Source organism: Hippichthys cyanospilos, chromosome 13 (assembly GCF_059441005.1).
Source record: "Hippichthys cyanospilos isolate Australia breed blue-spotted pipefish chromosome 13, RoL_Hcya_1.0, whole genome shotgun sequence".
NCBI lineage: Eukaryota > Metazoa > Chordata > Actinopteri > Syngnathiformes > Syngnathidae > Hippichthys > Hippichthys cyanospilos.
In genome coordinates, this window is record NC_142381.1 from 9,750,919 (window position 1) to 9,777,700 (window position 26,782).

Below are 26,782 nucleotides of genomic sequence, written 5' to 3' on the forward strand. Positions count from 1 at the left end.
TATTTTTGCCATCGTTCCTCAGATACGACTCGTCGACGCAGATCTGAGCTATTCTCTGCCAGAGGAGATGAAACACTCGTCCGTTGTTGGAAATATAGCAAAAGATCTTGGTGTGGATCCGAGGACGTTGTCTGCACGAAAGGCCCGTATTGATGTCGAAGGGACTCGTAAGCAATGTTGTAAAATTAATCTTAATACGGGGGACTTGATCATAGCGGACAGAATAGACAGGGAGAGCCTTTGTGACAAAAAGCCCTCATGTGTGATAAAAATGGATCTGATTTTAGAAAATCCTTTGGAGCTTCATCGTTTGAGTTTTCATATTCAAGATGTAAATGACAATTATCCACAATTCAAAAATAATTTGATTGAAATGGAAATAAGTGAGTCTGCTGAGAAGGGCAGTAGGTTTTCCATTGAAAAGGCCCATGATGCAGATATCGGCCAAAATGATGTTCAAAGATACATTTTGCAAAAGAATGAGAATTTTATTCTTGCTGTTGACAACAACAAAGTCGAGCTTGTTCTAGAAAGTAAGCTGGATCGCGAAAAGCAAAGTGAGATGAAATTGCTTCTCACAGCTTTAGATGGCGGCTCTCCTCAGAAATCAGGGACAGTTGTCATACACGTCACTGTGTTAGATGCTAATGATAATTCCCCAGTTTTCAGTAAGGCTGTTTATAAAAGCAGCCTACCAGAAAACTCTCCCCCTGATACAATAGTTATCAAAGTTAGTGCTACTGATGCAGATGATGGAGTGAATGGAGACGTTGTTTATGACTTTGGTCATGTCTCAAACGATTATGTTAATGCGTTTTCAATTGAACCCACAACAGGTGTGATTAGAGTAACACGTTTAATTGATTTTGAAGAAAAAAGTTCGTATGAGATGAGTGTTGAAGCTAAAGATGGTTTGGGATTGACATCCTATAGTAAAATTATAATAGATATTACTGATGTTAACGATAATGCTCCTGTAATTAATTTAAAGTCTTTGTCTAATTCAGTCCCTGAGAATATGCCACTTGGTACTGAAGTAGGCATCATCAATGTGCAGGATAGAGACTCGGAGCAGAATGGAAAGGTCCATTGCTCTATTCAACAAAATGTCCCTTTTAAACTAGTTCCTTCAATTAAAAACTATTATTCTATTGTAACTACTGGACTTCTGGACCGAGAACTAATGTCTGCTTACAACGTCACAATCAGTGCTACTGACGAGGGTTCTCCACCTTTGTCTTCCTTGAAAAGTGTCCACTTGTCTGTAGAAGACATCAACGACAACCCACCTGCCTTTGACGAACAATCTTACAGCGCGTATGTCAGTGAAAATAATAAAGCTGGCTCCACTTTATGTTCTGTTAGTGCTCGAGATCCGGACTGGAGACAGAACGGTACAGTCATTTATTCTTTGTTACCTGCTGAAGTAAACGGTGCCTCAGTGTCCTCCTATGTATCTGTTAATGGAGACACGGGTGTGATCCATGCTGTTAGATCATTTGATTACGAACAATTGAGAAGTTTTCAAGTCCACGTCATGGCAAGAGACAATGGTTCCCCTCCGCTCAGCAGCAACGTAAGCGTCAGCATCTTCATATCGGACGAGAATGACAACTCTCCTCAGATCCTATACCCTGCCCCAGAGGGAAACTCCTTCATGACTGAGTTGGTCCCCAAAGCTGCTCAAGGAGGTTCTGTAGTATCCAAAGTGATAGCAGTGGATGCCGACTCTGGACAGAACGCCTGGTTGTCCTATCATATTGTCAAGTCCACAGATCCGGGACTTTTCACTATTGGTCTCCACAGTGGAGAGATTAGAACCCAGAGAGACATTTTGGAATCTGACACCATGAAACAAAATCTTATTGTGGCAGTTAAAGATAACGGACAGCCCCCTCTTTCTGCCACCTGCTCCATGTATTTACTCATTTCGGATAACTTGGCCGAGGTGCCAGAACTGAAGGATATTTCTTATGATGAGAAGAATTCCAAGCTAACCTCTTATCTAATCATAGCCCTGGTATCAGTGTCCACCTTCTTTTTGACCTTCATAGTCATTGTCCTTGGTGTGAAGTTTTGTCGCAAGAGAAAGCCAAGACTGTTGTTTGATGGAGCAGTGGCCATCCCCAGCGCGTATCTGCCTCCTAATTACGCAGATGTTGATGGTACAGGAACTTTACGCAGCACCTACAACTATGACGCCTACTTGACAACAGGCTCAAGAACCAGTGACTTTAAGTTTGTGTCTTCTTACAATGACAACACGCTGCCTGCTGACCAGACTCTGAAGAAAAGCCCGAGTGACTTTGCTGATCCTTTTGAAGAACTTGAGTCCTCTGAAGAGGTAGGACTCTTGTTTTGATTCAAACGGTTGCTGTTTCCTCTTTGCTGTTTCACTTTGTGTCCCTGTATCACCTCTGACATCACTTTAATTTGAAGTACACAAATGACATTCACATCTTCCAACAGTACAATACGTATGCACTCACACGGCCATATATACATGTGCGAGTTTATTTTAACGTCAATTTAACTTTGCAATGGTAGAAAAAGCATATCTCAGTTGTGTATCTCAGTGAATTTCAAAACATTAGCATCAAATTAATGACAAATTGCAAATTAACTTAAGTTAGTATTTTCATAAACCTTAAATACATGAACATACCTGTACGCAAGCCCATCTGGACCAAATTTTTTATGAAGTTCAGAAGCTTTCATTTCCTGCAGTCATTCGACAAAATAAAATTAAGTAAATTCAATGCAAAGCGCTCTCTGTGTATTTGCATTAAACGTTTTGAGAATATCCATTTCAATTAAAATGAATGAAAAACTAAACTGGAATTGAAAACGAAACATGTTATTTGCAAATACAGATGCATAGCGTCAAGTAGAGGTCTATTTGGGCACAATTTGTTAAATCCTAAAATAGTTTGAATACAGGAATAGTAAATGAATGATAGTAAGGATTCTGTTTTTTATGGTAGCAAAAAATGTGTGCCGTACTTTAATGCAAAAATCAATGCTTGTAAAATAACATCACTAAAAGCTACAAATTAACCTAACGTTGCCGTCTTTATTTTAACCAGGGTTTTGTAAAAGTCCCTTTTTTTTTGTTTATGAATATATTTTGTGGGCAAATTTTGAAAATAAACATTTTGACTTTGTGCCGGCAATATTGCTCCTACAGTAAAATAAATAATTATAGTAAAAGAGGCGTACTTTTTTTTTTGGTGTAAGAATAAAAAATGGACTGATGATGTCGCTCTAGGCTCGCAAACCGTAAACTCACCACTCCACCCAAGAGAGTCTGCGGGCATACGTGACCGCATTTGCTGTTCAATCAGTGAAACGATCATTTTTTTGCAGTAAGTTCATTTCGTTTTGGTCAAAATTGTTCATTTGCGTTAGGTTTTATCTTCCCTTGGAATTGCGCTGACATTTGCCTAACAATCGGATGGGTTTTGCACCAAGATGGAAGACAAGGAATTTTCCAAGCTTGCTTCAATCCTCTGCTTTGTTTCCTTCATCATCACGATGCCGCTTGTTTGCGGGGATCTGAGTTATTCCGTTCCGGAGGAATTGAAACAGGGCTCTGTTATCGGAAATATAGCTAAAGATCTTGGAGCAGATCTGAAGACTTTTGTAGCCCGAAAGCCTCGGTTTGATTTTGAGGAGGCACGGAAACATTATTGTGAGATAAATCTGAGCACTGGAGACCTGATCACGTCAGAGAGGATTGACAGAGAAAGCATTTGTGGCACAAAACCTTCATGTGTCATTAAAGTTGATCTGGTTTTGGAGAATCCTCTGGAGCTTCAACGTGTGAGTTTACATATTCAAGATATAAATGACAATCCTCCCAAATTCAGTGAACATGTAATTGAAATGGAAATATGGGAATCAGCAGAAAAGGGCAGTCGTTTTTCCATTGAGCAAGCCCATGATGCAGATATTGGCCAAAATAGTGTTCAACAATATAGTCTACAAAGAAATGCCAATTTTATTCTTGCCGTTGAAAACAAGGTTGAGCTTGTTCTAGAAAATAAGCTTGACCGAGAAAAGCAAAGGGAGGTGAATTTGCTTCTCAAAGCTTTAGATGGCGGCTCCCCGCAGAAATCAGGCACAGTTGTCATACATGTCACTGTGCTGGATGCTAATGATAACGCCCCAGTATTCAGCAAGGCCGTTTATAAAGCCAGTCTGCCAGAAAACTCTCCCCTTGATACAATAGTACTTCGTGTGAGTGCTACTGATGCCGATGAAGGCGTGAATGGGGATGTGACCTATAATATTGGCCACATATCAAATGATGACACACAAGTTTTCAAAATTGACCCCAAAAGTGGTGCAGTTACGTTGTCAGGTGAAATTGATTTTGAGGAGAACAATTCTTTTGAAATGAAAGTGCAAGCAAAAGATGGTTTAGGGCTGACGTCCTATGCTAAAGTTATTATAGATGTTACTGATGTGAATGACAATGCCCCAGGGATAAATTTAAAATCGTTGTCGAATTCAGTAGCAGAGAATGTGCCACCTGGTACAGAAGTGGGCATCATAAATGTGCAGGATAGAGACTCTGACAAAAATGGACTTATCCATTGCTTCATTCAGCAAAATGTCCCCTTTAAGTTAGTTCCTTCTATTAAAAACTATTATTCCTTGGTGACGACTGGATATCTTGATCGTGAACTTGTGTCTGATTACAACATTACAATCAGTGCCAGTGATGAAGGATCCCCTCCTATGTCCTCCTCAAAAATTGTTCACTTGTCTGTTGGAGACATCAACGACAACCCACCTGTGTTTGTGGAACAGTCCTACACCACATATGTGAGTGAAAATAACAAAGCTGGCTCAACTTTATGTTCTGTTAGAGCTGAAGACCCTGACTGGAGACAGAATGGAACAGTGATTTATTCCTTGTTGCCCGCTGAAGTGAATGGTGCCCCAGTGTCCTCGTATGTGTCTGTAAATGGAGACACAGGAGTAATCCACGCTGTCAGGTCATTTGATTTTGAACATGTGAGGAGTTTCCAAGTCCGTGTCATGGCGAGAGACAACGGATCTCCTCCGATGAGCAGCAATGTAAGCGTCAGTGTCTTCATATCAGACGTTAATGACAATTTTCCTCAGATCCTATATCCCGCCCAGGAGGGCAACACCTTCATGACTGAGCTGGTCCCCAAAGCAGCTCAAGGAGGCTCTGTGGTGTCCAAAGTGATAGCTGTGGATGCAGACTCTGGACAGAACGCCTGGCTGTCCTATCACATCGTTAAGTCCACAGATCCAGGACTTTTCACTATTGCGCTCCATAGTGGAGAGATCAGAACCCAGCGGGACATTGTGGAATCTGACAGCATGAAACAGAACCTGATCGTTGCAGTGAAAGATAATGGACAACCCCCTCTTTCTGCCACATGTTCCATGTATTTACTCATTTCGGACAACTTGGCTGAAGTCCCAGAACTGAAAGACATTTCTTATGAAGACAAGAATTCCAAACTGACCTCTTATCTGATCATTGCATTAGTGTCAGTGTCCACCTTCTTCTTGACCTTCATCATCATCGTGCTGGGTGTGAGGTTTTGCCGCAGGAGAAAGCCCAGATTGTTGTTTGATGGAGCAGTTGCCATCCCCAGCGCGTATCTGCCTCCTAATTACGCAGATGTTGACGGCACAGGAACTTTACGCAGCACCTACAACTATGACGCCTACTTAACAACAGGCTCAAGAACCAGTGACTTTAAGTTTGTCTCTTCTTACAATGACAACACGTTGCCTGCTGACCAAACTTTGAGGAAAAATCAATCAGAATTTGCTGATCCTTTTGAAGATCTTGATTCCTCTGAAGAGGTAGGACTCTTTTTTTTTTTTTTTTTTTTTTTTTTTTTAAGATTGTTGCAGATCCTTATCTTTTTTTTTTTAACTTTGACTTGCTACCATTGCATACCTATTTTAGAATCATGTTCCGTTCAAAAAATATTCTTGTACGTACTGTATTTTTTTTTAATCATAAATTATGTTCAATTTTAAACTTCAGAAAATGGTCACATACAGATTGTCATAAGTAAGGCCTTTACAGACATGTATTGCTTTTTTGTGGCAAAATATGTCACAATTAGTGTGACATTTTTACTCCCTTCTAGAGGACACTAGTCATCAGATGATAAACACACACAGTTAGATGTTTTACTGTGCTTAACAGAAATACCACTTCGTTATCCATTCAGCATTCAACATATACACAATGTTTAGCTGATCCCTGCTGATCTGTTACTGAAAATATGTAGTCCTGCTTATGTTCTTTACATACTGACAAAGGTGATTTTGTGTGATTTAGCTTCTTATCCAGGATGTTAGCACAAATGCAAAAAAATAAAAATAAAATAAATTAACTTGATTCTGGAAGAATCTCAGATGTCCGTCAAAAAGGAGATGATGATTAAAACCAAGACAACAGACAACAAATATCACAAATGTGTCACAAATTTTTATATATATTTTTTTACACTCGTCCTGGATTGTTTTTTCTTAGATACGGACTGTAAAACTTTCTTGTTACATTGTGGCTCTTTTCTTTTCTTTTCTTTTTTTTTTTTTTTTTTTTTTAAATGGAAACATCTCTCCTTGGTGCTGAAACACGATTAATTCTTTCTGTCTGACAGCTGGAACAGGGTTGTTCTTTCAATATTATTCAGTTGATGGTTAATTATAATTACAATAGTAGTTGCCGAAGTGGAAACAAATTTTGATAACTTTTGAAATATCACGCACAACGTTGTATTTTAAGTTTAAAAAGTACACATTGTTACAGATTCTGGAAAACAAGCTCTAATTTTACCGCTTGTTTGAAATTTATACGAATAGACTCCTGGTGTCGCTGTTGACCATAGATAACGTGAACGAACCTTTCATCATCAGCTTCATTGTTCTGCTGCGGGTGGTTAAAATTGGGCTCTACGTTTTTGTGTTGTTATTTTCGCGCGTGGATCGTAAACCAGAGTTGACATTTTTGATCGACTTTGGACTGATATTTGTCAACATGGAAAATATTGGATTCTCATTGCGACGGCTGGTCGTTTTGTTTTTCTGCTTTGTACCGGTGCAACTCGTCTTTGGAGATCTGAGCTATTCTGTTCCCGAGGAGATGAAACGCCTGTTCATTATTGGAAATATAGCAAAGGATCTTGGTGCTGAGCCGAGGACGCTTTCGACACGAAATGCTCGTGTAAATGTTGCTGGGACACGTAAGCAATATTGTGAGATTACTCTGAGGACAGGAGAGTTGGTTGCATCGGAAAGAATTGACAGGGAGAGCCTTTGTGGGAAGAAACCATCTTGCATTATTACAATGGATCTTGTGTTAGAAAATCCTCTTGAGCTTCATCGCATAAATCTTCACGTTCAGGATATAAATGATAACTCTCCAAAATTTAAAAATAATTTGATAGAAATGGAAATAAGCGAGTCTGCAGAAAAAGGAAGTCATTTTTCAATTGAGGAGGCTCACGATGCAGATATAGGTCAAAATGCTGTCCAGCGTTATATTCTGCAAAAGAATGACAATTTTGTTCTCATTGTTGATAATAATAAAGTTCAGCTTGTCTTAGAAAATAAACTAGACCGTGAAAAGCAAAGTGACATGAATTTGCTTCTGACAGCTTTAGATGGTGGCTCTCCGCAGAAATCAGGCACTGTCATCATACACGTTACTGTGCTAGATGCTAATGATAACGCCCCAGTGTTCAGTAAGGCCGTTTATAAAGCCAGTCTACCTGAAAATTCTCCTCCTCTTACAATAGTGACCAAGGTTAGTGCTACAGATGCAGATGAAGGAGTAAACGGAGAAGTGACGTACGACTTTGGCCACCTATCTGATGAAAACAGTTTATTTGCTATTGATCCCACAACTGGGGATATTAAAATAACTGGTTTGATGGATTTTGAAGAATCTGTTTCTTTTGAAATCAAAGTCGAAGCTAAAGACGGTTTGGGACTGACCTCCTATGCCAAAGTTTTGATAGATATTACTGATGTAAATGACAACGCCCCTGTGATCAATATAATGTCAATTAGCAATCCAGTGGGAGAGAATGTGTCACCTGGTACAGAGGTGGGCATCATTAATGTGCAAGACAGAGACTCTGAGAAAAATGGACTCGTCCACTGTTTCATTCAACAAAATGTCCCCTTTAAATTAATTCCTTCGATTAAAAACTATTATTCTTTAGTGACCACAGGAGGGCTAGACCGTGAACTAGTGTCAGATTACAATATTACAATTAGCGCTACTGATGAAGGCTCCCCTCCACTATCCTCTTCTAAAACAGTTCACTTGTCGATAGGAGATATCAACGACAACCCACCTATGTTTGCAGAACAGTCCTACAACGCATATGTAAGTGAAAATAACAAAGCCGGGTCCACTTTATGTTCTGTTAGTGCTAGCGACCCTGACTGGAGACAAAATGGAACAGTGATTTACTCTTTGTTACCTGCTCAAATTAACGGTGCCCCAATATCTTCATTTGTGTCTGTCAATGGAGACACGGGGATGATCCAAACTGTCAGGTCGTTTGATTATGAACATTTAAGGAGTTTACAATTCCACGTCATGGCCAGAGACAACGGTTCCCCTCCATTGAGCAGCAACGTGAGCGTTGGTGTCTTCATATCAGACATGAATGACAACTCTCCCCAGATCTTGTACCCCGCCCCGGAGGGCAACTCTTTCATGACCGAGCTGGTCCCCAAAGCTGCTCAAAAAGGTTCTGTGGTGTCCAAAGTGATAGCGGTGGATGCGGACTCTGGACAGAATGCCTGGCTATCCTATCATATCATCAAGTCCACAGATCCAGGACTTTTCACTATTGGTCTTCACACTGGAGAGATCAGAACCCAGCGGGACATTTTGGAATCCGACAGCATGAAACAGAATCTGATTGTGGCAGTGAAAGATAATGGACAGCCCCCTCTCTCTGCCACCTGCTCCATGTATTTGCTCATTTCGGATAACTTGGCTGAAGTTCCAGAACTGAAGGACATTTCATATGAAGACAAAAATTCCAAGTTGACCTCTTACCTGATCATTGCATTGGTCTCAGTGTCCACCTTCTTCCTCACCTTCATCATTATTGTCCTGGGTGTGAGGTTTTGTCGCAGGAGAAAGCCAAGACTGTTGTTTGATGGAGCAGTTGCTATTCCCAGCGCGTATCTGCCTCCTAATTATGCAGATGTTGACGGCACAGGAACTTTACGCAGCACCTACAACTATGACGCCTACTTAACAACAGGCTCAAGAACCAGTGACTTTAAGTTTGTCTCTTCTTACAATGACAACACGCTGCCTGCTGACCAAACTCTGAAGAAAATTCCATCAGACTTTGCTGATGATGTTTTTGATCAGCTGCAGGACTCGCCAGAGGTAGGCTACAGTTTCAAAATGATTATTTCAACGTTCATCAGGCAGTAGACGTTTGACAAATAATGTTGTTCGTTTTAAAAGTCACATGCACCCCATATCATAAATAAATGTGATGGTGTACTATTCACTGTAATATATACATTTCAAATCAAGATTTGTCAGTTCTTTGATATTATTTAAAAATAAGAAGAGTATTTGAAATGTGCAAAGTATTTTGTTTCTTACTATTGATGTAAGTTACTTTGAAATATTGCCACTTACTACTCAAAATACATACAAATAGTTGCATAGTTATTTAGCAACACGAGTCCAGCATAATTATACTTATTTAGGTAGTATACGTATTTTTAAAATTTCTGATTATTAAATGGGTGACTTTGTTTGTTCTTTTTTTTGTCAAAGCATTTTGGAATTGGTTTGCTGAACCATTAGCTTCACTGAAAACGTTGGATAATTTGTGGCTAATAGATGAACTAAAAGGCCTACATTTTCTCTCTGGTTAATTTTTCACTCAGTGAGCATGGTTTCAATTTAATATTTGGTAAGCGTTATTAGCAGAGCATCACAGCAACATCATAACTCCCTCATCTTGCGTCATTAGATGTTTATGAACATTTCATAGGGGGAAAATTTGATCACATAAACAGCAAGGTCGGAAAAATACAAATAAGCTCCGTCCATGGTTCTGATGGGTGATGAACGTCTTTATCTGCTACCAATTACAGGGGAAATAACCCACAGTATAGTTGAGGAAAATTTAATCCAATGTGCTTGTATGTTTGTGCAGTATTCCAAGTCGACTCAAGATGTCGCTCTGTACTTGTAGATATGAGGCTGTGGGATAGACTCTACTGTATTTATTTTCAATAGAAGCATGCGTGATTCAACCATTACGAACCAGATCAGCTTTTGTTTCGAAAGCTACGTTCACTGCTCTTAAGGAGTGGTCATATTTTCGTACGAAACACATTTCATAGTGCTTATTTTATCTTGTGCGAAATGGATACCCAAGCTCATTTGTTCGTTGTCATTTTTTGCGGCTTTGCTTTTTGTGCCGACACCACCATTGCAGAGCTCGGCTATTCTATTCCGGAGGAGATGAGACCCGGATCCATTGTTGGGAATATTGCCAAGGACCTTGGACTTGAAGGACGGAAATTGATCTCTCGTAACGCTCGTATTGATACTGTGAATGAGGATGTACGTTACTGCGACATAGACGACAAAACGGGCAATTTTGTGATCCGGGAAAGGATCGACAGAGAGGAGCTTTGCGGAGAGACCTTGACTTGTATGCTGAAATTTGAATTGGTATTAGAAAGCCCGCTGGAACTGCATTCCATTAAGGTACTCGTTTTGGATGTGAATGACAATTCCCCCGTTTTCCCAAAGGATGAAATTAAGATGGAAATTAGGGAATCCGCTGTCAAAGGAACTCGATACCGGCTGAATGAAGCAGATGACGCCGACATTGGGCAAAATGCTGTGAAACAGTATTTCTTACAAAGTAATGCACATTTCATTTTATCAGTGCGAGAAAATCCCGATGGATCAAAGAATGTTGAATTGGTGTTAGACAAAGAGCTTGACCGTGAAAAAGAACACGATTTAAGTGTGGTCCTCACTGCCAGTGATGGAGGCACTCCAGAAAGATCAGGAACGGCCCTTGTGCACGTCACTGTGCTTGATGCAAATGATAACACCCCAGTGTTCGGTCAGGATGTGTACAAAGCCAGTTTGCCTGAAAGCTCACCACTGGGCACTATCGTTGTCACAGTGAGTGCAACGGACGCAGACGATGGCGTCAACGGTGAAATTAATTACTATTTTAGTCGTATTGCAGAAAAGGCTAAAAAGGTATTCTCTATCGACGGTAAAACTGGTGAAATTAAAGTAATAGGGTCACTTGATTTTGAGAGTAATTCCAAATATGAAATGAGGGTGGATGCTAAAGATGGTTATGGCCTTTCATCACATTGTAAAGTCGTGATTGATATCACGGATGTGAATGATAACACTCCTCTAATTTATTTGAAGTCATTAGCTAATCCAATAGCCGAGGACGTGCCTGCTGGTACTGAGGTGGGCATCATTAATGTGCAGGATAGAGATTCTGAGGAGAACGGATATGTCCGCTGCTCCATCCTACAAAATGTCCCTTTCAAGCTAGTTCCTTCTATTAAAAACTACTATTCAATAGTGACTGCTGGACAGCTGGACCGTGAACTAGTGTCAGAATACAATATTACAATAAGCGCTACTGATGAGGGGTCCCCACCTCTGTCCTCCTTGAAAATTGTTCACTTGTCTGTGGCAGATACCAACGACAACCCACCTGTTTTTGAAAAGCAGTCCTACAGTGCATATGTGAGTGAAAATAACAAAGCTGGCTCCACTTTATGTTCTGTTCGAGCTGAAGACCCTGACTGGAGACAGAATGGTACCGTGATATATTCTCTCTTACCTGCTGAAGTGAACGGTGCCCCAGTGTCCTCCTATGTGTCTGTAAATGGAGACACAGGACTGATCCATGCTGTAAGGGCATTTGATTATGAACACTTGAGGAGTTTTCAATTCCACATCATGGCCAGAGACAATGGTTCTCCTCCACTGAGCAGCAATGTGAGCGTCAGCGTCTTCATATCTGACGTAAATGACAACTCTCCTCAGATACTCTACCCCGCCCCGGAGGGCAACTCTTTCATGACCGAGCTGGTCCCCAAAGCTGCTCAAGGAGGCTCTGTGGTGTCCAAAGTGATAGCGGTTGACGCCGACTCTGGACAGAATGCCTGGCTGTCCTATCATATCGTCAAGTCCACAGATGCGGGACTTTTTTCCATTGGTCTCCACAGTGGAGAGATTAGAACCCAGAGAGACATTTTGGAATCTGAAAGTATGAAACAAAGCCTTATTGTGGCAGTGAAAGACAATGGAGAGCCCCCCCTCTCTTCCACATGCTCCATGTTTTTACTTATTTCTGATAATTTGGCTGAGGTGCCAGAACTGAAGGATATTTCTTATGATGAGAAGAATTCCAAACTGACGTCTTATCTGATCATCGCATTAGTGTCGGTGTCCACCTTCTTCCTGACTTTCATCATCGTCGTCTTGGGTGTGAGGTTTTGTCGCAGGAGAAAGCCCAGGCTGTTGTTTGATGGAGCAGTTGCCATCCCCAGCGCCTATCTGCCTCCTAATTATGCAGATGTTGATGGCACAGGAACTTTACGCAGCACCTACAATTATGATGCCTACTTGACTACAGGCTCTCGAACCAGTGACTTTAAGTTTGTCTCTTCTTACAATGACAACACACTGCCTGCTGACCAGACTCTGAAGAAAAGTCCAAGTGACTTTGTTGATGAGCCTAGTGAGTCATTCGATCCCCTGGAGGTAGGCATCCTTCCACTCTTCTTTCATGTCTGAAGGGAAATGTTGTTGATCAGATTTCATTGCAGATGTAACATTGTTCTTGTAATATTTCATGATCAAAAATTAAGTCTCCTAACAATTCTGTTCCAATTTTAAGTGGTCCACATAGCAATCACATGTTTGTGTCTATCTTATCATCACTCACGTTGTGTTTCTATCGATTGATTCCTAGTTAAACTTAGTTTACCAACTCAGCCTTTGTGCAGTCTGACCTGTTACCGACTACTGATCTTGATGATTTGATAAAACTGCAGCAGTGTCACTTCCATCTCACAATTATTTTTTTTCCAGACATGTTTTTCTTAGTTTCTTCCTTCAGTTCGTGCGTTCATATTTTAGTGTCATGAACGATGCACAATGTCTTGTTTGGGCTGTGTTTTCCAATAACATTGGTATATACATACTTTTTTAATTAAGAGGTGTATTGGTGAACATATACTGTATCAGTGCTCTATACTATACTATACCAAACCATACTATACTCTACTCTACTATACTATTTGCAGTTTTTTGGGGTAATAGGTCCCCTATAGCTCATATGAATTCATATAGTGTATGTAAGAGGCAAGTAAACAAAATAACATTTTGTTAAAAATGTTCAATGAAGTTGTTTTGGAATGTTCTCTCTGTGGTTTGGTGCTTTTTCTCGGTGCACACTAGCTTTCTTCCATTTTACCAAAATTTGCATTTGAGAGTCTTGCTGAAGTATTGTAATTGTAAAGGTGAATAAGTTTTTAAGTACTCCATATTAGAGTCGTGCAGAGCTGAGTGTGCTACCTGAACAGGATTGTGTGTTCTTATTTGTGTCTTGTAACTGATTGGCCATGACCAATCAGACATCCAAAATCAGCTCGGGTGGGTTCAAAGTCACCCATGGGCACTGGCTGATATTACAAAAAAAAATGATGAATGGTCATAAGAACGTGCTGACCCGATTCGTTGTTGAAGATTCTTGTAGACGTTTTGGGTTTCTTGGGTTTACTGTATAAAATAGAACACTGCAATCATAATTCGAGAATAACGTTATTTTTGTTTAAAATATTTATCTACCAGCTTTTGGAACAACATTTTCAATTAGTTTTCATTTAGACTGTTACGTAGTAACTGTTGAATGTCGACAGAGACTACCATTTAAGAGGTTTGCTAACTGCCGAAATCAGGCCCGATTGTTTAGAATGGCACTGGCTCTTTCTCTGTCCGTGGTGCTGAATTCAGTCGCGCTTTTTATCTCTCCACTAGCTGGTCCGGTTTTCCTCCAATATTTTTGTTTCTAAATTAACAAGAGCGTATTATGGCAATATTTTAGTAGTTTACTATAAATCGACTTTCACTATATAAATATACATAATTTTTTCTCACGTATAATGCGTGCAAAACTATCAAATATATCTTCTATTACAACAGTTTATAGCCTCTTAACGGTAATGATTCTTCTGCAGTATAATTACAGGATGACCACCAACTGGGTGTTATGTTGATAAATGCACTCTAGAGGTCAGTCTACACTCATGAACAAAAGCTGCGGGATTTCCCACCCATTCACGTCGACATGCAAAACAGATTTTAGATTTGCTCTATGCTATGTTGTAGAAAGCGGAAGATATACCACGGAAGGATCACATTTTCAGCTTTTTCATTCTCCTTTCAAATTTAAAATGATTCATCTCAAGATTTTTAGTGGAAATGAGAACAAAGGATTTGCCCCGTTTGGATACGGCCTTGCTTTTCTTTTCTTTTTCCTCCGCACAATCAATGGAGATGTGAGCTACACGATTCCGGAAGAGATGAAACGTGGATCTATAATAGGGAATATTGCCAAGGATTTGGGCCTAAATTTTGGCCAGCTTTCTACTCGTAAAGCACGCATTGATCCGGAAGATGGCAACGTACAGCACTGCGGAATCAACCTCCAGTCGGGTGACTTGATTGTTCAGGAAAGGATCGACAGAGAGGGTCTATGTGGCAAAAAGGCATCGTGTGTTTTAAAGCAAGAACTTGTGCTGGAGAATCCATTAGAGCTGCACCGTATTAGTATCCGTGTTCAAGATATCAACGATAATTCACCACAGTTTAATGAGGATGCGCTCAAATTAGAAATTCGGGAATCAGCAGTCAAAGGTGCACGTTTTCTACTCGGAGAAGCACACGACGGAGATATCGGAGAAAATGCTGTCCAAAGCTACACTTTGCAGGAGAATAATAATTTTAAACTAAGTGTAAACACTAAAGCAGGTGGGCGAAAATACTGTGAATTGGTTTTGGATAAGGAATTAGATCGAGAAGATGAAAATGACCTCCTGCTCTTGCTGACTGCGTTTGATGGTGGCTCTCCTCAGAGAACGGGAACAGTAGTCATTCACGTCACTGTGCTGGACGCTAATGATAATGTGCCAGTGTTTAGTGAAACAGTCTATAATGCCAGACTTCCCGAAAACTCTCCTATTGATACACTGGTGGTAACAGTGAGCGCAAGTGATGCAGATGAAGGACTAAATAGTGAAATTACATATGCATTCGATCATGTTACCGATGACTACAGTAATGTGTTTAATTTGCACCCTAAAACTGGACAAGTGAGAGTGGCTGGTGATGTTGATCATGAGAAAGTGTCATCGTATGAAATGCAAATAAGTGCAAAGGATGGTCTTGGATTAGTGTCTTATTCAACATTAATCATTGAAATTATGGATGTAAATGACAATGCCCCTGTGATTACTTTAAAGTCTTTGTCGAATCCAGTATCAGAGAATGTATCATTTGGTACAGAGGTGGGCATCATTAACGTGCAGGACAGAGACTCTGAACAGAACGGGCAGGTGCGCTGTTTTATTCAACAAAATGTCCCATTTAAGTTAGTTCCTTCTATCAAAAACTATTATTCTCTCGTGACAACCGCACAACTTGACCGCGAACTGGTGTCAGATTACAATATTACAATTAGTGCCACCGACGAGGGCTCTCCTCCACTGTCATCCTCCAAGAATGTTCACTTGTCTGTAGGGGACATCAACGACAACCCACCTATTTTTGAGGAACAATCCTACAGTGCCTATGTGAGTGAAAATAACAAAGCTGGCTCCACTTTATGTTCTGTTCGTGCTCAAGACCCAGACTGGAGACAGAATGGCACTGTCATTTATTCATTGATACCTTCTGAAGTTAATGGAGCATCTGTCTCCTCATATGTGTCTGTGAATGGAGACACGGGCGTGATCCACGTTGTCAGGTCATTTGATTACGAACAGTTGAGGAAATTTCAAGTTCACATCATGGCCAGAGACAATGGTTCTCCTCCACTGAGCAGCAATGTGAGTGTTAACGTCTTTATTTCAGACATCAACGACAACTCTCCTCAAATCCTGTACCCCGCCCCCGATGGCAAAACTTTCATGACTGAGTTGGTCCCCAAAGCTGCTCAAGGAGGCTCTTTAGTTTCTAAAGTGATAGCTGTGGATGCAGACTCTGGACAGAATGCCTGGCTTTCATTTCATATAATCAAATCAACTGATCCAGGGCTTTTCACCATTGGTCTTCACACCGGCGAGATCAGAACCATGAGGGACATTTTAGAATCTGACAGCATGAAACAGAATCTAATTGTTGCTGTGAAAGATAACGGTCAGCCCCACCTCTCTGCCACCTGCTCCATGTATTTACTCATTTCGGATAACTTGGCTGAAGTGCCAGAACTCAAGGACATTTCATATGAAGACAAGAATTCCAAGTTGACCTCTTACCTGATCATTGCATTGGTCTCAGTGTCCACCTTCTTCCTCACCTTCATCATCATTGTCCTGGGTGTGAGGTTTTGTCGCAGGAGAAAGCCAAGACTGTTGTTTGATGGAGCAGTTGCTATTCCCAGCGCGTATCTACCTCCTAATTACGCAGATGTTGATGGCACTGGAACTTTACGGAGCACCTACAACTATGACGCCTACTTGACAACAGGCTCAAGAACCAGTGACTTTAAGTTTGTCTCTTCTTACAATGACAACACGTTGCCTGCTGAAGAGACTCTGAAGAAAAGTCCAAGCGATTTTGTTGATGAGCTTCCCGATTCTTTCGACCCACTCGAGGTAGGCTCTCAATGAAATGTCCAAGTAATTTTAGAATATTTTTTGGTTACGCAGTGTAGGAATGATGATTTATTTACTATGTCTTTCTTACACACACAAATGTTTGCACAGAGCACACCCTGTTTCCTCAACTTTAACAAACTTCTGCATTCATCAGTAATATGTCAAGTAAAAAATGTTTTTATTGCCCTGCATGACTAGCCACATAACAGAGATCATCACAAAGATCATCCAAAAAAACACAGACATCCCCTTAACAAATCATCCGAGCAAAACATCTCAGAAATATATTGAAACAGATTCGCTTTTCTGTTAATTTCTAACATGGAAAAGAAATGTACCAAAAAATGTACCAAAAAATAAACAAACTCCACAAACAAGACAACTTAAATGATTGATTTTGACTCTGGGCTTGTATCTATTGAAAAGTTTCTTCTGGTAACTTAGAGTATGTGTCTTTCAGATATTAATGGAAAGTATAATCTAAGTTTAAGAGATAAAATGCTTGCAAAGAATATTGTAGCACACCAATATTGCTTTCCTTTAAGAGAGACATATTTGTTGAAATGATAGTGGCCAGCTTATTTGTTTAGGTTTATCGTAACACGTACTATTCATATTTTACTACATCACATTTTAACATATAAGTGAACTTGACCAACTCTTTTATAAACATGTGTTCTTTTAAACTGCAGTTTGTCGTGCATATTTCCCACCTGGAAAATATATATTTTTTTGCTTTGTGATATTTACAGTGTTCGTATACCCATATAGTAAAATTCCAAATAATGGTGTGAAATTAACTTGCCCCACTTCCCGTGAGAGCTCTTCCCGAATTCTGATGCAACAACCATTCCAGTTTAAATGTGAATTTCACTGTCATAAAAATATGAATGAAAATCAAGATTACAATTTTCACTGTTTGATTTTCGGAACAATTCTGTTACCAGAATTATGTCATTTAACACGTCTTACTTTCCACGCATACAGTGGAAATATGCAAAAAATGCACAGACATATTTTGTTTTTGAGCTGTTGAAATTTGATTATCCTTTATCAAAATAAAATTATATTCAGTAGCAATATCAAAGTATTGTTTTACAGGCTTTGTTTGCAGCTTGTTGACAGGGATCACAGTCGCGTCTAAACTTCAAAATCTAAAATCAAGATTCTTGTATAAAATTATTCAAGTGTAATATTTAAAACGTGCTCCTAGTGGCGCTGTCCACCAGTTTACGGACTTGATCTGCACACCCACAGCAAACATTCCTCATTATTTGACCACAATTTAGCGAATCCGGCGGAGGGGGACATACGATCATTCTCTGCGTGTTACTGTATTTCGCTGGCTGATTCTTTTTTCAAGGCAATTGTGGCTCAAAACAAAATTTTTTTTCAGTAAGATGAAAAACAAAGGATTGTCGTCTTTGGGTGCGTGGGCTTGGTTGGGTTTGTTTCTTTTTCCGCTGCAAACGGTGTGCGGAGATGTGACCTATTCGATTCCGGAGGAGATGAAGCGTGGATCTATTGTTGGAAATATCGCTAAAGACATTGGAGTGGAGGTGGGCAAGCTGTCTGTTCGACAGGCTCGGATTGATGGAGAAGGAAATAACAAACGATATTTTGACGCGAACTTGAACACTGGAGACATTATTGTTGCCGAAAGGATTGACAGAGAGGGGCTTTGTGCCAAAAAGCCTTCGTGCATTTTAAAACAGGAGCTTGTTTTGGAAGAGCCTCTAGAACTGCATCGGATCAATATCCACGTTGTCGACATCAATGATAATTCACCTCAGTTTAAAAAGAACACAATAAATTTGGAGATCAGTGAATCTGCCGATAAAGGGAGTCGCTACCGTTTAGATGAGGCCCACGACGCAGATGTGGGACAAAACGCTGTCCAGAGCTATGCAATCGAAACAAATCAACACTTTAAATTAAACATTGTTGCAAAAAGCGCTGGAGGGAAGTATGCTGAGTTAGTGATCGAGAATGAGCTTGATAGAGAGCAAGAACGGGAGCTCACCATTGTGCTTATAGCGACAGACGGAGGCACACCTCAGAGGTCAGGGACAGTAGTCGTACACGTCACCGTGCTGGATGCTAATGATAACGCTCCTATGTTCAGCCAAGCATTATATAAAACCAATCTGCCTGAAAATACTCCTCCAGGTACAATCGTGATTATTGTAAGTGCAACAGATGCTGATGAGGGAGTAAACAGTGAGGTAGCATATGAGTTTGATCACATCTCTGATCAAACTAATAGTGTGTTTGTGCTCGACAAAAACACTGGCGCAGTTAGTGTAAGTGGATCCATAGATTATGAGGAAGTGCAATCCTATGAAATGCAAATAACAGCCAAAGATGGCCTGGGCTTGGTGTCATCTTGTTCATTATTAATTGACATCACGGATGTAAATGACAACGCCCCGTTAATGTTTGTTAAGTCCTTGAAAAACCCTATACCAGAAAATATCCCAATAGGTACTGAGGTGGGCATCATTAATGTGCAGGACAGAGACTCTGAGCAGAACGGACAGGTCCACTGCTCCATTCAGCAAGACGTCCCTTTTAAATTAGTTCCATCTATTAAAAACTATTATGCTCTCGTGACAACTGGACAACTGGATCGTGAACTTGTGTCTGATTACAATATTACAATCAGTGCCGCTGACGAGGGCTCTCCTCCTTTGTGGGCCTCCAAAAATGTTCACTTGTCAGTGGGAGATATTAACGACAACCCACCTGTATTTGAAGAACAATCCTACAGCACATATGTGAGTGAAAATAACAAAGCTGGCTCCACTTTATGTTCTGTTCGTGCTCGAGACACGGACTGGAGACAGAACGGTACAGTCATTTATTCTCTGTTACCTGCTGAAGTGAATGGTGCACCAATGTCCTCCTATGTGTCTGTTAACGGAGACACCGGCGTGATCCATGCTGTCAGGTCTTTTGATTATGAACACTTGAGGAGTTTCCAAGTTCACATCATGGCCAGAGACAATGGTTCTCCTCCGCTTAGCAGCAACGTGAGTGTCAGTGTCTTCATATCAGACGTGAATGACAACTCTCCTCAGATCTTATACCCTGCCTCTGAGGGCAACTCCTTCATGACTGAATTGGTCCCCAAAGCTGCTCAAGGAGGCTCGGTGGTATCCAAAGTGATAGCAGTGGACGCAGACTCTGGACAGAACGCCTGGCTGTCCTATCACATCATCAAGTCCACAGATCCAGGACTTTTCACGATTGGTGTCCACAGTGGAGAGATAAGAACTCAGAGGGACATTTTAGAATCTGACAGCATGAAACAAAACCTGATTGTGGCAGTGAAAGATAATGGACAGCCCTCTCTTTCTGCCACCTGCTCCATGTATTTACTCATTTCGGATAACTTGGCCGAGGTGCCAGAACTAAAGGATATTTCTTACGAAGAGAAGAATTCCAAGATGACATCATATCTGATCATCGCATTAGTATCAGTATCAACTTTCTTTCTGACCTTTATCATCATCGTCCTGGGCGTGAGATTTTGTCGCAGGAGAAAGCCCAGACTGTTGTTTGATGGAGCAGTTGCTATCCCTAGTGCCTATCTCCCTCCTAATTATGCAGATGTTGACGGTACAGGAACTTTACGCAGCACCTACAACTATGACGCCTACTTGACAACAGGCTCTCGAACCAGTGACTTTAAGTTTGTCTCTTCTTACAATGACAACACGTTGCCTGCTGACCAGACTCTGAAGAAAAGTCCAAGTGACTTTGTTGATGAGCTTCATGATTCCTTTGACCCCTTGGAGGTAGGCCCCCAATATCATATTTTAATTATTATTATTATTATTATTATTATTTGCTTACACAATCTTGAAAACTACTTATAACTTCATTCCATGTGTTTTGTGCTCCTTTTAAATGCATTTAAATACATATTTTGTCAGAGCAAACATAATTATGACAGCAAAAACAGCTCTGGAGTTACATTTTAATGCTGCTATAGTCATTGTTCATGGTTTTCTTGATTCTCAGCTTTATCATTAGGTGGTTATAGAATTTTTTCCATGAAACCAACAAGAATAAGGGATTTTAGTCATGTTTCATTTTCTCTCCATTCATCACATGATACACTTTTAGAGTTACGAACGAGGTATTGAATTTAACAAGTAAAGAAAAAAAATGGTAACATTTTGGCAAAATTTTCCTCAGCCAAACATTGATTTATCTCAAGAAAACATCATATTCATACATCTACACGTGGCCACACAAATTCTGCTTGAGTAGTCGTCTCCAATTTGAAAGTGCAGCTGCTGATAGAAGAAGTCCAGTTAGTTATCTGTTTGTAATTGTTAGTATTTAGCATTAGCTTACTTTCATAGTTTTTTTTGTTGTCATTTTAATATTGACACTGGGCCAAAGATTTGACGGTATAAATAAATGTCTGTCTGAATACTTTTCGTCACCGATGTCATGGTGGGCTCCTTAATTCACATCGCTATCCTTGGTGCTGAATTTTCCTAAGGTTGCTGGTATGTGTTTTTAGTCACTTCCCCAATTTCTTCTTGCTTTTCTTTCAATGGTTAAGTGTTCTCTCGAAACTATATGAAACGGAGAGTTACTTTCGTTTTTAATTAAATGTCCTTCATTTTACACACTTTATTACACTTTTATGATCTTCAAAGTTTACGAGTGGTTCCCCCTTTGTCCAATAATCGAATGCTTGACCTGATATTATATTCAATTCTTGTTCAAGGACTGTTTGAAAATGAGCAAGCACTAGAGGGATTTATTGTATATCCATACTAATTAATAGTTTGCGAAAAAAAAGAAGAAAAGGAATAAGTTAGGAATGTAGTGCGGCACACAAAACAATCGCAATATTTGAGCTGGACACGTGGTGTCACTCTAGACCAACACAGCATTCATGCTAATATGCGTTTTGTGGAGCGAGGCTCACAAATTGACTCCAGTGTTCTTCGTAGCGCTCAAAACAAGAACACAAAGGAAAACAGGACGAGTTTGATCGAATGATCTTGGGATTCATTTTGCAATATTTCTTTTTTCGATAAAATGATGGCACATTTGTGTCACAATACCCGATGCTGGAGCATTGCCTTTTTCTTTGTCCTGCTCGGATATGCACACGGAGACCTCAGCTATTCTGTTCAAGAGGAGCTGAAACGCGGCTCTGTTATCGGAAATATTGCTAAGGATCTCGGATTGGAGGTTGGGAAATTGTCTGCTCGAAAAGCTCGTGTTGAAATGGAAAACAACAACAACAAACAGTATTGTGGAATAAACCTCCGGACTGGGGATTTAATGGTTGCTGACAGAATCGACAGAGAGGAGCATTGCGGGGAAAAGCCTTCGTGTGTTATAAAATTCGACCTGCTGCTTGAAAATCCATTGGAATTGCACCGGTTGTCTTTGCAAATTCTGGATGTGAATGATAATTCTCCCGTTTTCTCAAAAGATTTTGTGAAACTGGAAATAAGGGAATCAGCTGTCAAAGGAGCAAAATATCGCATTAATGCAGCACACGATTTGGATATAGGAACAAATTCCGTTCAATCCTACAGTTTGCAAGAAAACTCAAATTTTATGTTTCACATTCAGGCATCGAGTGCTGGTAATAAAGATGGTGAGTTGATTTTAAATAAGGAATTGGACAGAGAAGAGCAGCAGGAAATGAAATTATTGCTAACGGCTATGGATGGCGGTTCTCCTCAGAGATCTGGTACTATCGTCATTCATGTCATTGTGCTTGATGCTAATGACAACGCCCCAGTTTTTACTCAGCCTGTTTATACAACTACTGTAAAGGAAGACGCAGGCCTAAACACTCCAGTTATCACGGTTAGTGCATCAGATGCAGATGAAGGAATAAATGGAGAAGTTACCTATGAGTTTAGCAGACTTTCTGATAAAGCCAAAAATATGTTTTCTCTTAATCAGAATTTGGGAGAGATTTTTGTTATAGGTGAAATAGATTATGAAGATGCATCAAAACATGAACTTTTTGTTGAGGCCAAAGACGGGTATGGACTTTCTTCAAAGGCAAAAGTAATTATTAATGTTATTGATGTAAATGACAATTCCCCCGTGATAAACTTAAAGTCATTATACAACCTAATGTCAGAGAATGTGCCCCCAGGTACAGAGGTGGGCATCATTAATGTGCAGGACAGAGACTCTGAACAGAATGGACAGGTGCACTGCTCAATTCAACAAAACATCCCTTTTAAGTTAGTACCTTCCATTAAGAACTATTACTCTCTGGTGACTACTGGACAACTTGATCGCGAACTAGTGTCAGAATACAATATTACAATTAGTGCCACCGATGAGGGTTCCCCTCCTCTGTCTTCCACAAAAAGTGTCCACATGTCCATAGGAGACGTAAATGACAACCCCCCTGTATTTGTGGACCAGCCCTACAGCGCATATGTGAGAGAAAACAACAAAGCTGGCTCTGTTTTATGTTCTGTTAGTGCTCGAGACCCTGACTGGAGACAAAATGGAACAGTGATTTATTCTCTGTTACCTTCTGATATAAATGGTGCTGCAATGTCCTCATATGTGTCTATTAATGGAGACACAGGAGTGATCCATGCTGTCAGGGCATTTGATTATGAACACTTGAGGAGTTTCCAAGTTCACGTCATGGCCAGAGACAACGGGTCTCCACCGCTGAGCAGCAATGTGAGTGTTAGTGTCTTCATATCAGACATGAATGACAACACTCCTCAGATCCTGTATCCCGCCCCGGAGGGCAACTCCTTCATGACCGAGCTGGTACCAAAAGCTGCACAAGGAGGCTCGGTGGTGTCCAAAGTGATCGCAGTGGACGCAGACTCTGGACAGAACGCATGGCTGTCCTATCATATCATCAAGTCCACAGATCCGGGACTCTTCACAATTGGTCTTCACACTGGAGAGATCAGAACCCAGCGGGACATTTTGGAATCTGACAGCATGAAGCAGAACCTGATTGTGGCCGTGAAAGATAATGGACAGCCTTCTCTTTCTTCCACTTGCTCCATGTATTTACTCATTTCGGATAATTTGGCTGAGGTCCCAGAATTGAAAGACAATTCTTATGACGAGAAGAATTCCAAGCTGACTTCCTATCTTATTATTGCACTGGTGTCAGTGTCCACTTTCTTCCTGACCTTCATCATCATTGTCCTGGGTGTGAGATTTTGTCGGAGGAGAAAGCCCAAACTGTTGTTTGATGGAGCAGTTGCCATCCCCAGCGCCTATCTGCCTCCTAATTACGCAGATGTTGACGGCACGGGAACTTTACGCAGCACCTACAACTATGATGCCTACTTGACCACAGGCTCTCGAACTAGCGACTTTAAGTTTGTCTCTTCTTACAATGACAACACACTGCCTGCTGACCAGACACTGAGGAAAAGTCCATCCGACTTTGTTGATGAGCTTCACGATTCGTTTGACCCATTGGAGGTAGGCCCCATATGCTAGATTTGAAACTTTAGTTAACATTATTATGCACATGCTGACATTTTTAATAGCCACTTATAGTTTTTTTTTTTTTCCACTGCAACTTGAGCACAATTCTTTTGCATATTAATGGAACTCAATTAAATGATTTTTAACTGAGGAAATCATAATTGACTTTTGACCTTTATTTTTGTTAACATTTTGTTCTGCTCGATTTTTCATTTTATTAATATAAAACCTTGCAGGCTTTTGGTTTTCATCACATTTCTTAGTCCACCTAAACATTTTGAGGCTGCGGTAGTTTTTGTTCTTGTTGATGTGAGGCACTGGATTTTTTTCTCTCTCCAACCTTTCTACTCTACTGAATGATATATGTGTTGAGGAAGCCGATATTAATTTTAACCTTTTATTGCAACAATAGCAATTACCTACCTTTCTTCCTATTTATAAACAGGTTAAACAATGTTCTACATTAATGAATGCATACATGGATCAACAAATTGCACAACCTGACATACTTTGCACTACTTTGCATTTATTCAGACAAATAATGACAATTTAGTCAAGTCGATTGTTCTATTTCTGAGAGACACTCCTTACTAACTACTGGTCATGCTTTATTTTCTGTGTAGTTACATACACACATTTTTCAGAAGAACATCTTGTTTAATTCATAGCTCCTTCCCAAATGCTGGATGCTGATATGGTTCTTGGAATGTGTTTTTACCCTTTATTCTCATTTTCTTTTCTTTTTTTATCGTTTTGAGTTAACTCCAATTTAAAACAGTTCGATTAAAAATAACTCAATTGGGTGAGAAAAGGACCAACCTATTGTTTGGCTCAATTTTTTACCCAACCTTCTGGGTTGCTAACAAAAAAAAGACAATTTTTTTTAGAGAATGTAAAAAAACAACTTTGTAAAATTCCTAATGAAGTCTCAACCAAAATGGTCCTCAAGAAAATGGTCAGTGTAGAAAAAAAAATATTGTAGTGTGCTTTATAAATACCCTTTCACATGCAAGAACCGTAAAAGTTTGTACAATATATCAAAATTCACATTTTGACAATTTTGGAGGCCGTTTTATTTTAAATGACTTGCGTTGACAGACAATTGTTAACATTCATTGTTTTTAATGAGAGGGGAGACATTGTAAGCATTTACCGAAGGAAAAATCGGATTATGTACTCGTAAAGTATCGTTAATTAAATTACTAGTTTAAAAAATAGAATATGAATGTAGAGTTCTCAGGCCTTTAATCGCAGTATTTTATCTGGACACGTGGTGTCACCAGAGACCAGGAGAGGCTTTATATCAGGTGTTTGTAGCACAACAGACACTACTAAACCGGTGTTCTTCACTGCTTTAAAAGCAGAAGACGGTGGAAAAAGCTCCGTCTCATCGAATGAGCTTCAGATTTTCTTTGCAGTGTTTTGTGTTTCTATCAAAGAATGGCACATTTGTGGCAAATGGTGCGATGCTGGAGCATTGCCTTTTCCTTTGTTCTGATCGGATATGCACACGCAGACCTAATCTATTCCGTTCAGGAGGAGCTGAAACGCGGATCTGTTATCGGAAATGTTGCTAAGGATCTCGGATTGGAGGTGGGGAAGTTGTCTGCTCGCAAAGCTCGTGTTGAAATGGAAAATAACAACAAACAGTATTGTGGCGTAAACCTCCAGACGGGAGATTTGGTGGTTGCTGAAAGAATCGACAGAGAGGAGCACTGCGGGGAAAAACCTTCTTGTGTTTTGAAATTTGACCTGCTGCTGGAAAATCCGTTGGAATTGCACCGATTGTCTTTGCAAATTCAAGATGTGAATGATAATTCCCCCGTTTTTTCGAAAGACTTTGTGAAGCTGGAAATAAGAGAGTCAGCTGTCAAAGGAGCCAAATATCGCATCAATGCAGCGCATGATTCGGATATTGGGAACAATGCCGTTCAAAGCTACAGTTTGCAAGAAAACGCCAATTTTGTATTTCACATTCAAACGACGAATGATGGCAGTAAATATGGCGAATTGATTTTGAATAAAGAATTGGATCGAGAAGAGCAGCAGGAAATGAAATTATTGCTAACGGCTATGGATGGTGGTTCTCCTCAGCGATCTGGTACTATTGCCATTCATGTCGTTGTGCTTGATGCTAATGACAACGCCCCGGTTTTTACCCAGAGTGTTTATAAAGCATCTATAAGAGAAGATGCAGCAATAAAAACAGCAGTTATCACCGTGAGTGCAATTGATGCTGATGAAGGAATAAATGGAGAGGTTACATATGAGTTTAGCAGAATTTCTGATAAAGCGAAAAATATGTTTTCCCTCAATCAGAAAGTGGGAGAAATTTTTGTGACTGGTGATATAGACTATGAAGATGCATCGAGCCATGAAA

General features: G+C 40.1%; 1 protein-coding gene across 6 annotated transcripts in view; it reads left to right on the top strand.

The window, feature by feature from the left end:
• LOC148413763 (protocadherin gamma-C5-like) overlaps positions 1-26,782 on the top strand; it is a 216,405-nt gene that overhangs the window by 7,834 nt on the left and 181,789 nt on the right. The window contains exon 1 of one of the 6 annotated variants that reach the window (XM_088431334.1): positions 7,000-9,424. The exons of 2 other annotated variants lie outside the window; for them this stretch is intronic. In XM_088431334.1, coding sequence (XP_088287460.1) covers positions 7,043-9,424 — 2,382 coding nt within the window. In that variant the 5' untranslated portion in view covers positions 7,000-7,042. Of the gene's footprint in view, positions 1-6,999; positions 9,425-10,408; positions 12,815-18,317; positions 20,733-21,981; positions 24,397-26,782 lie in introns of those variants that run through there. 3 more of the 6 variants (XM_088431322.1, XM_088431318.1, XM_088431317.1) reach the window with 3 other exon arrangements.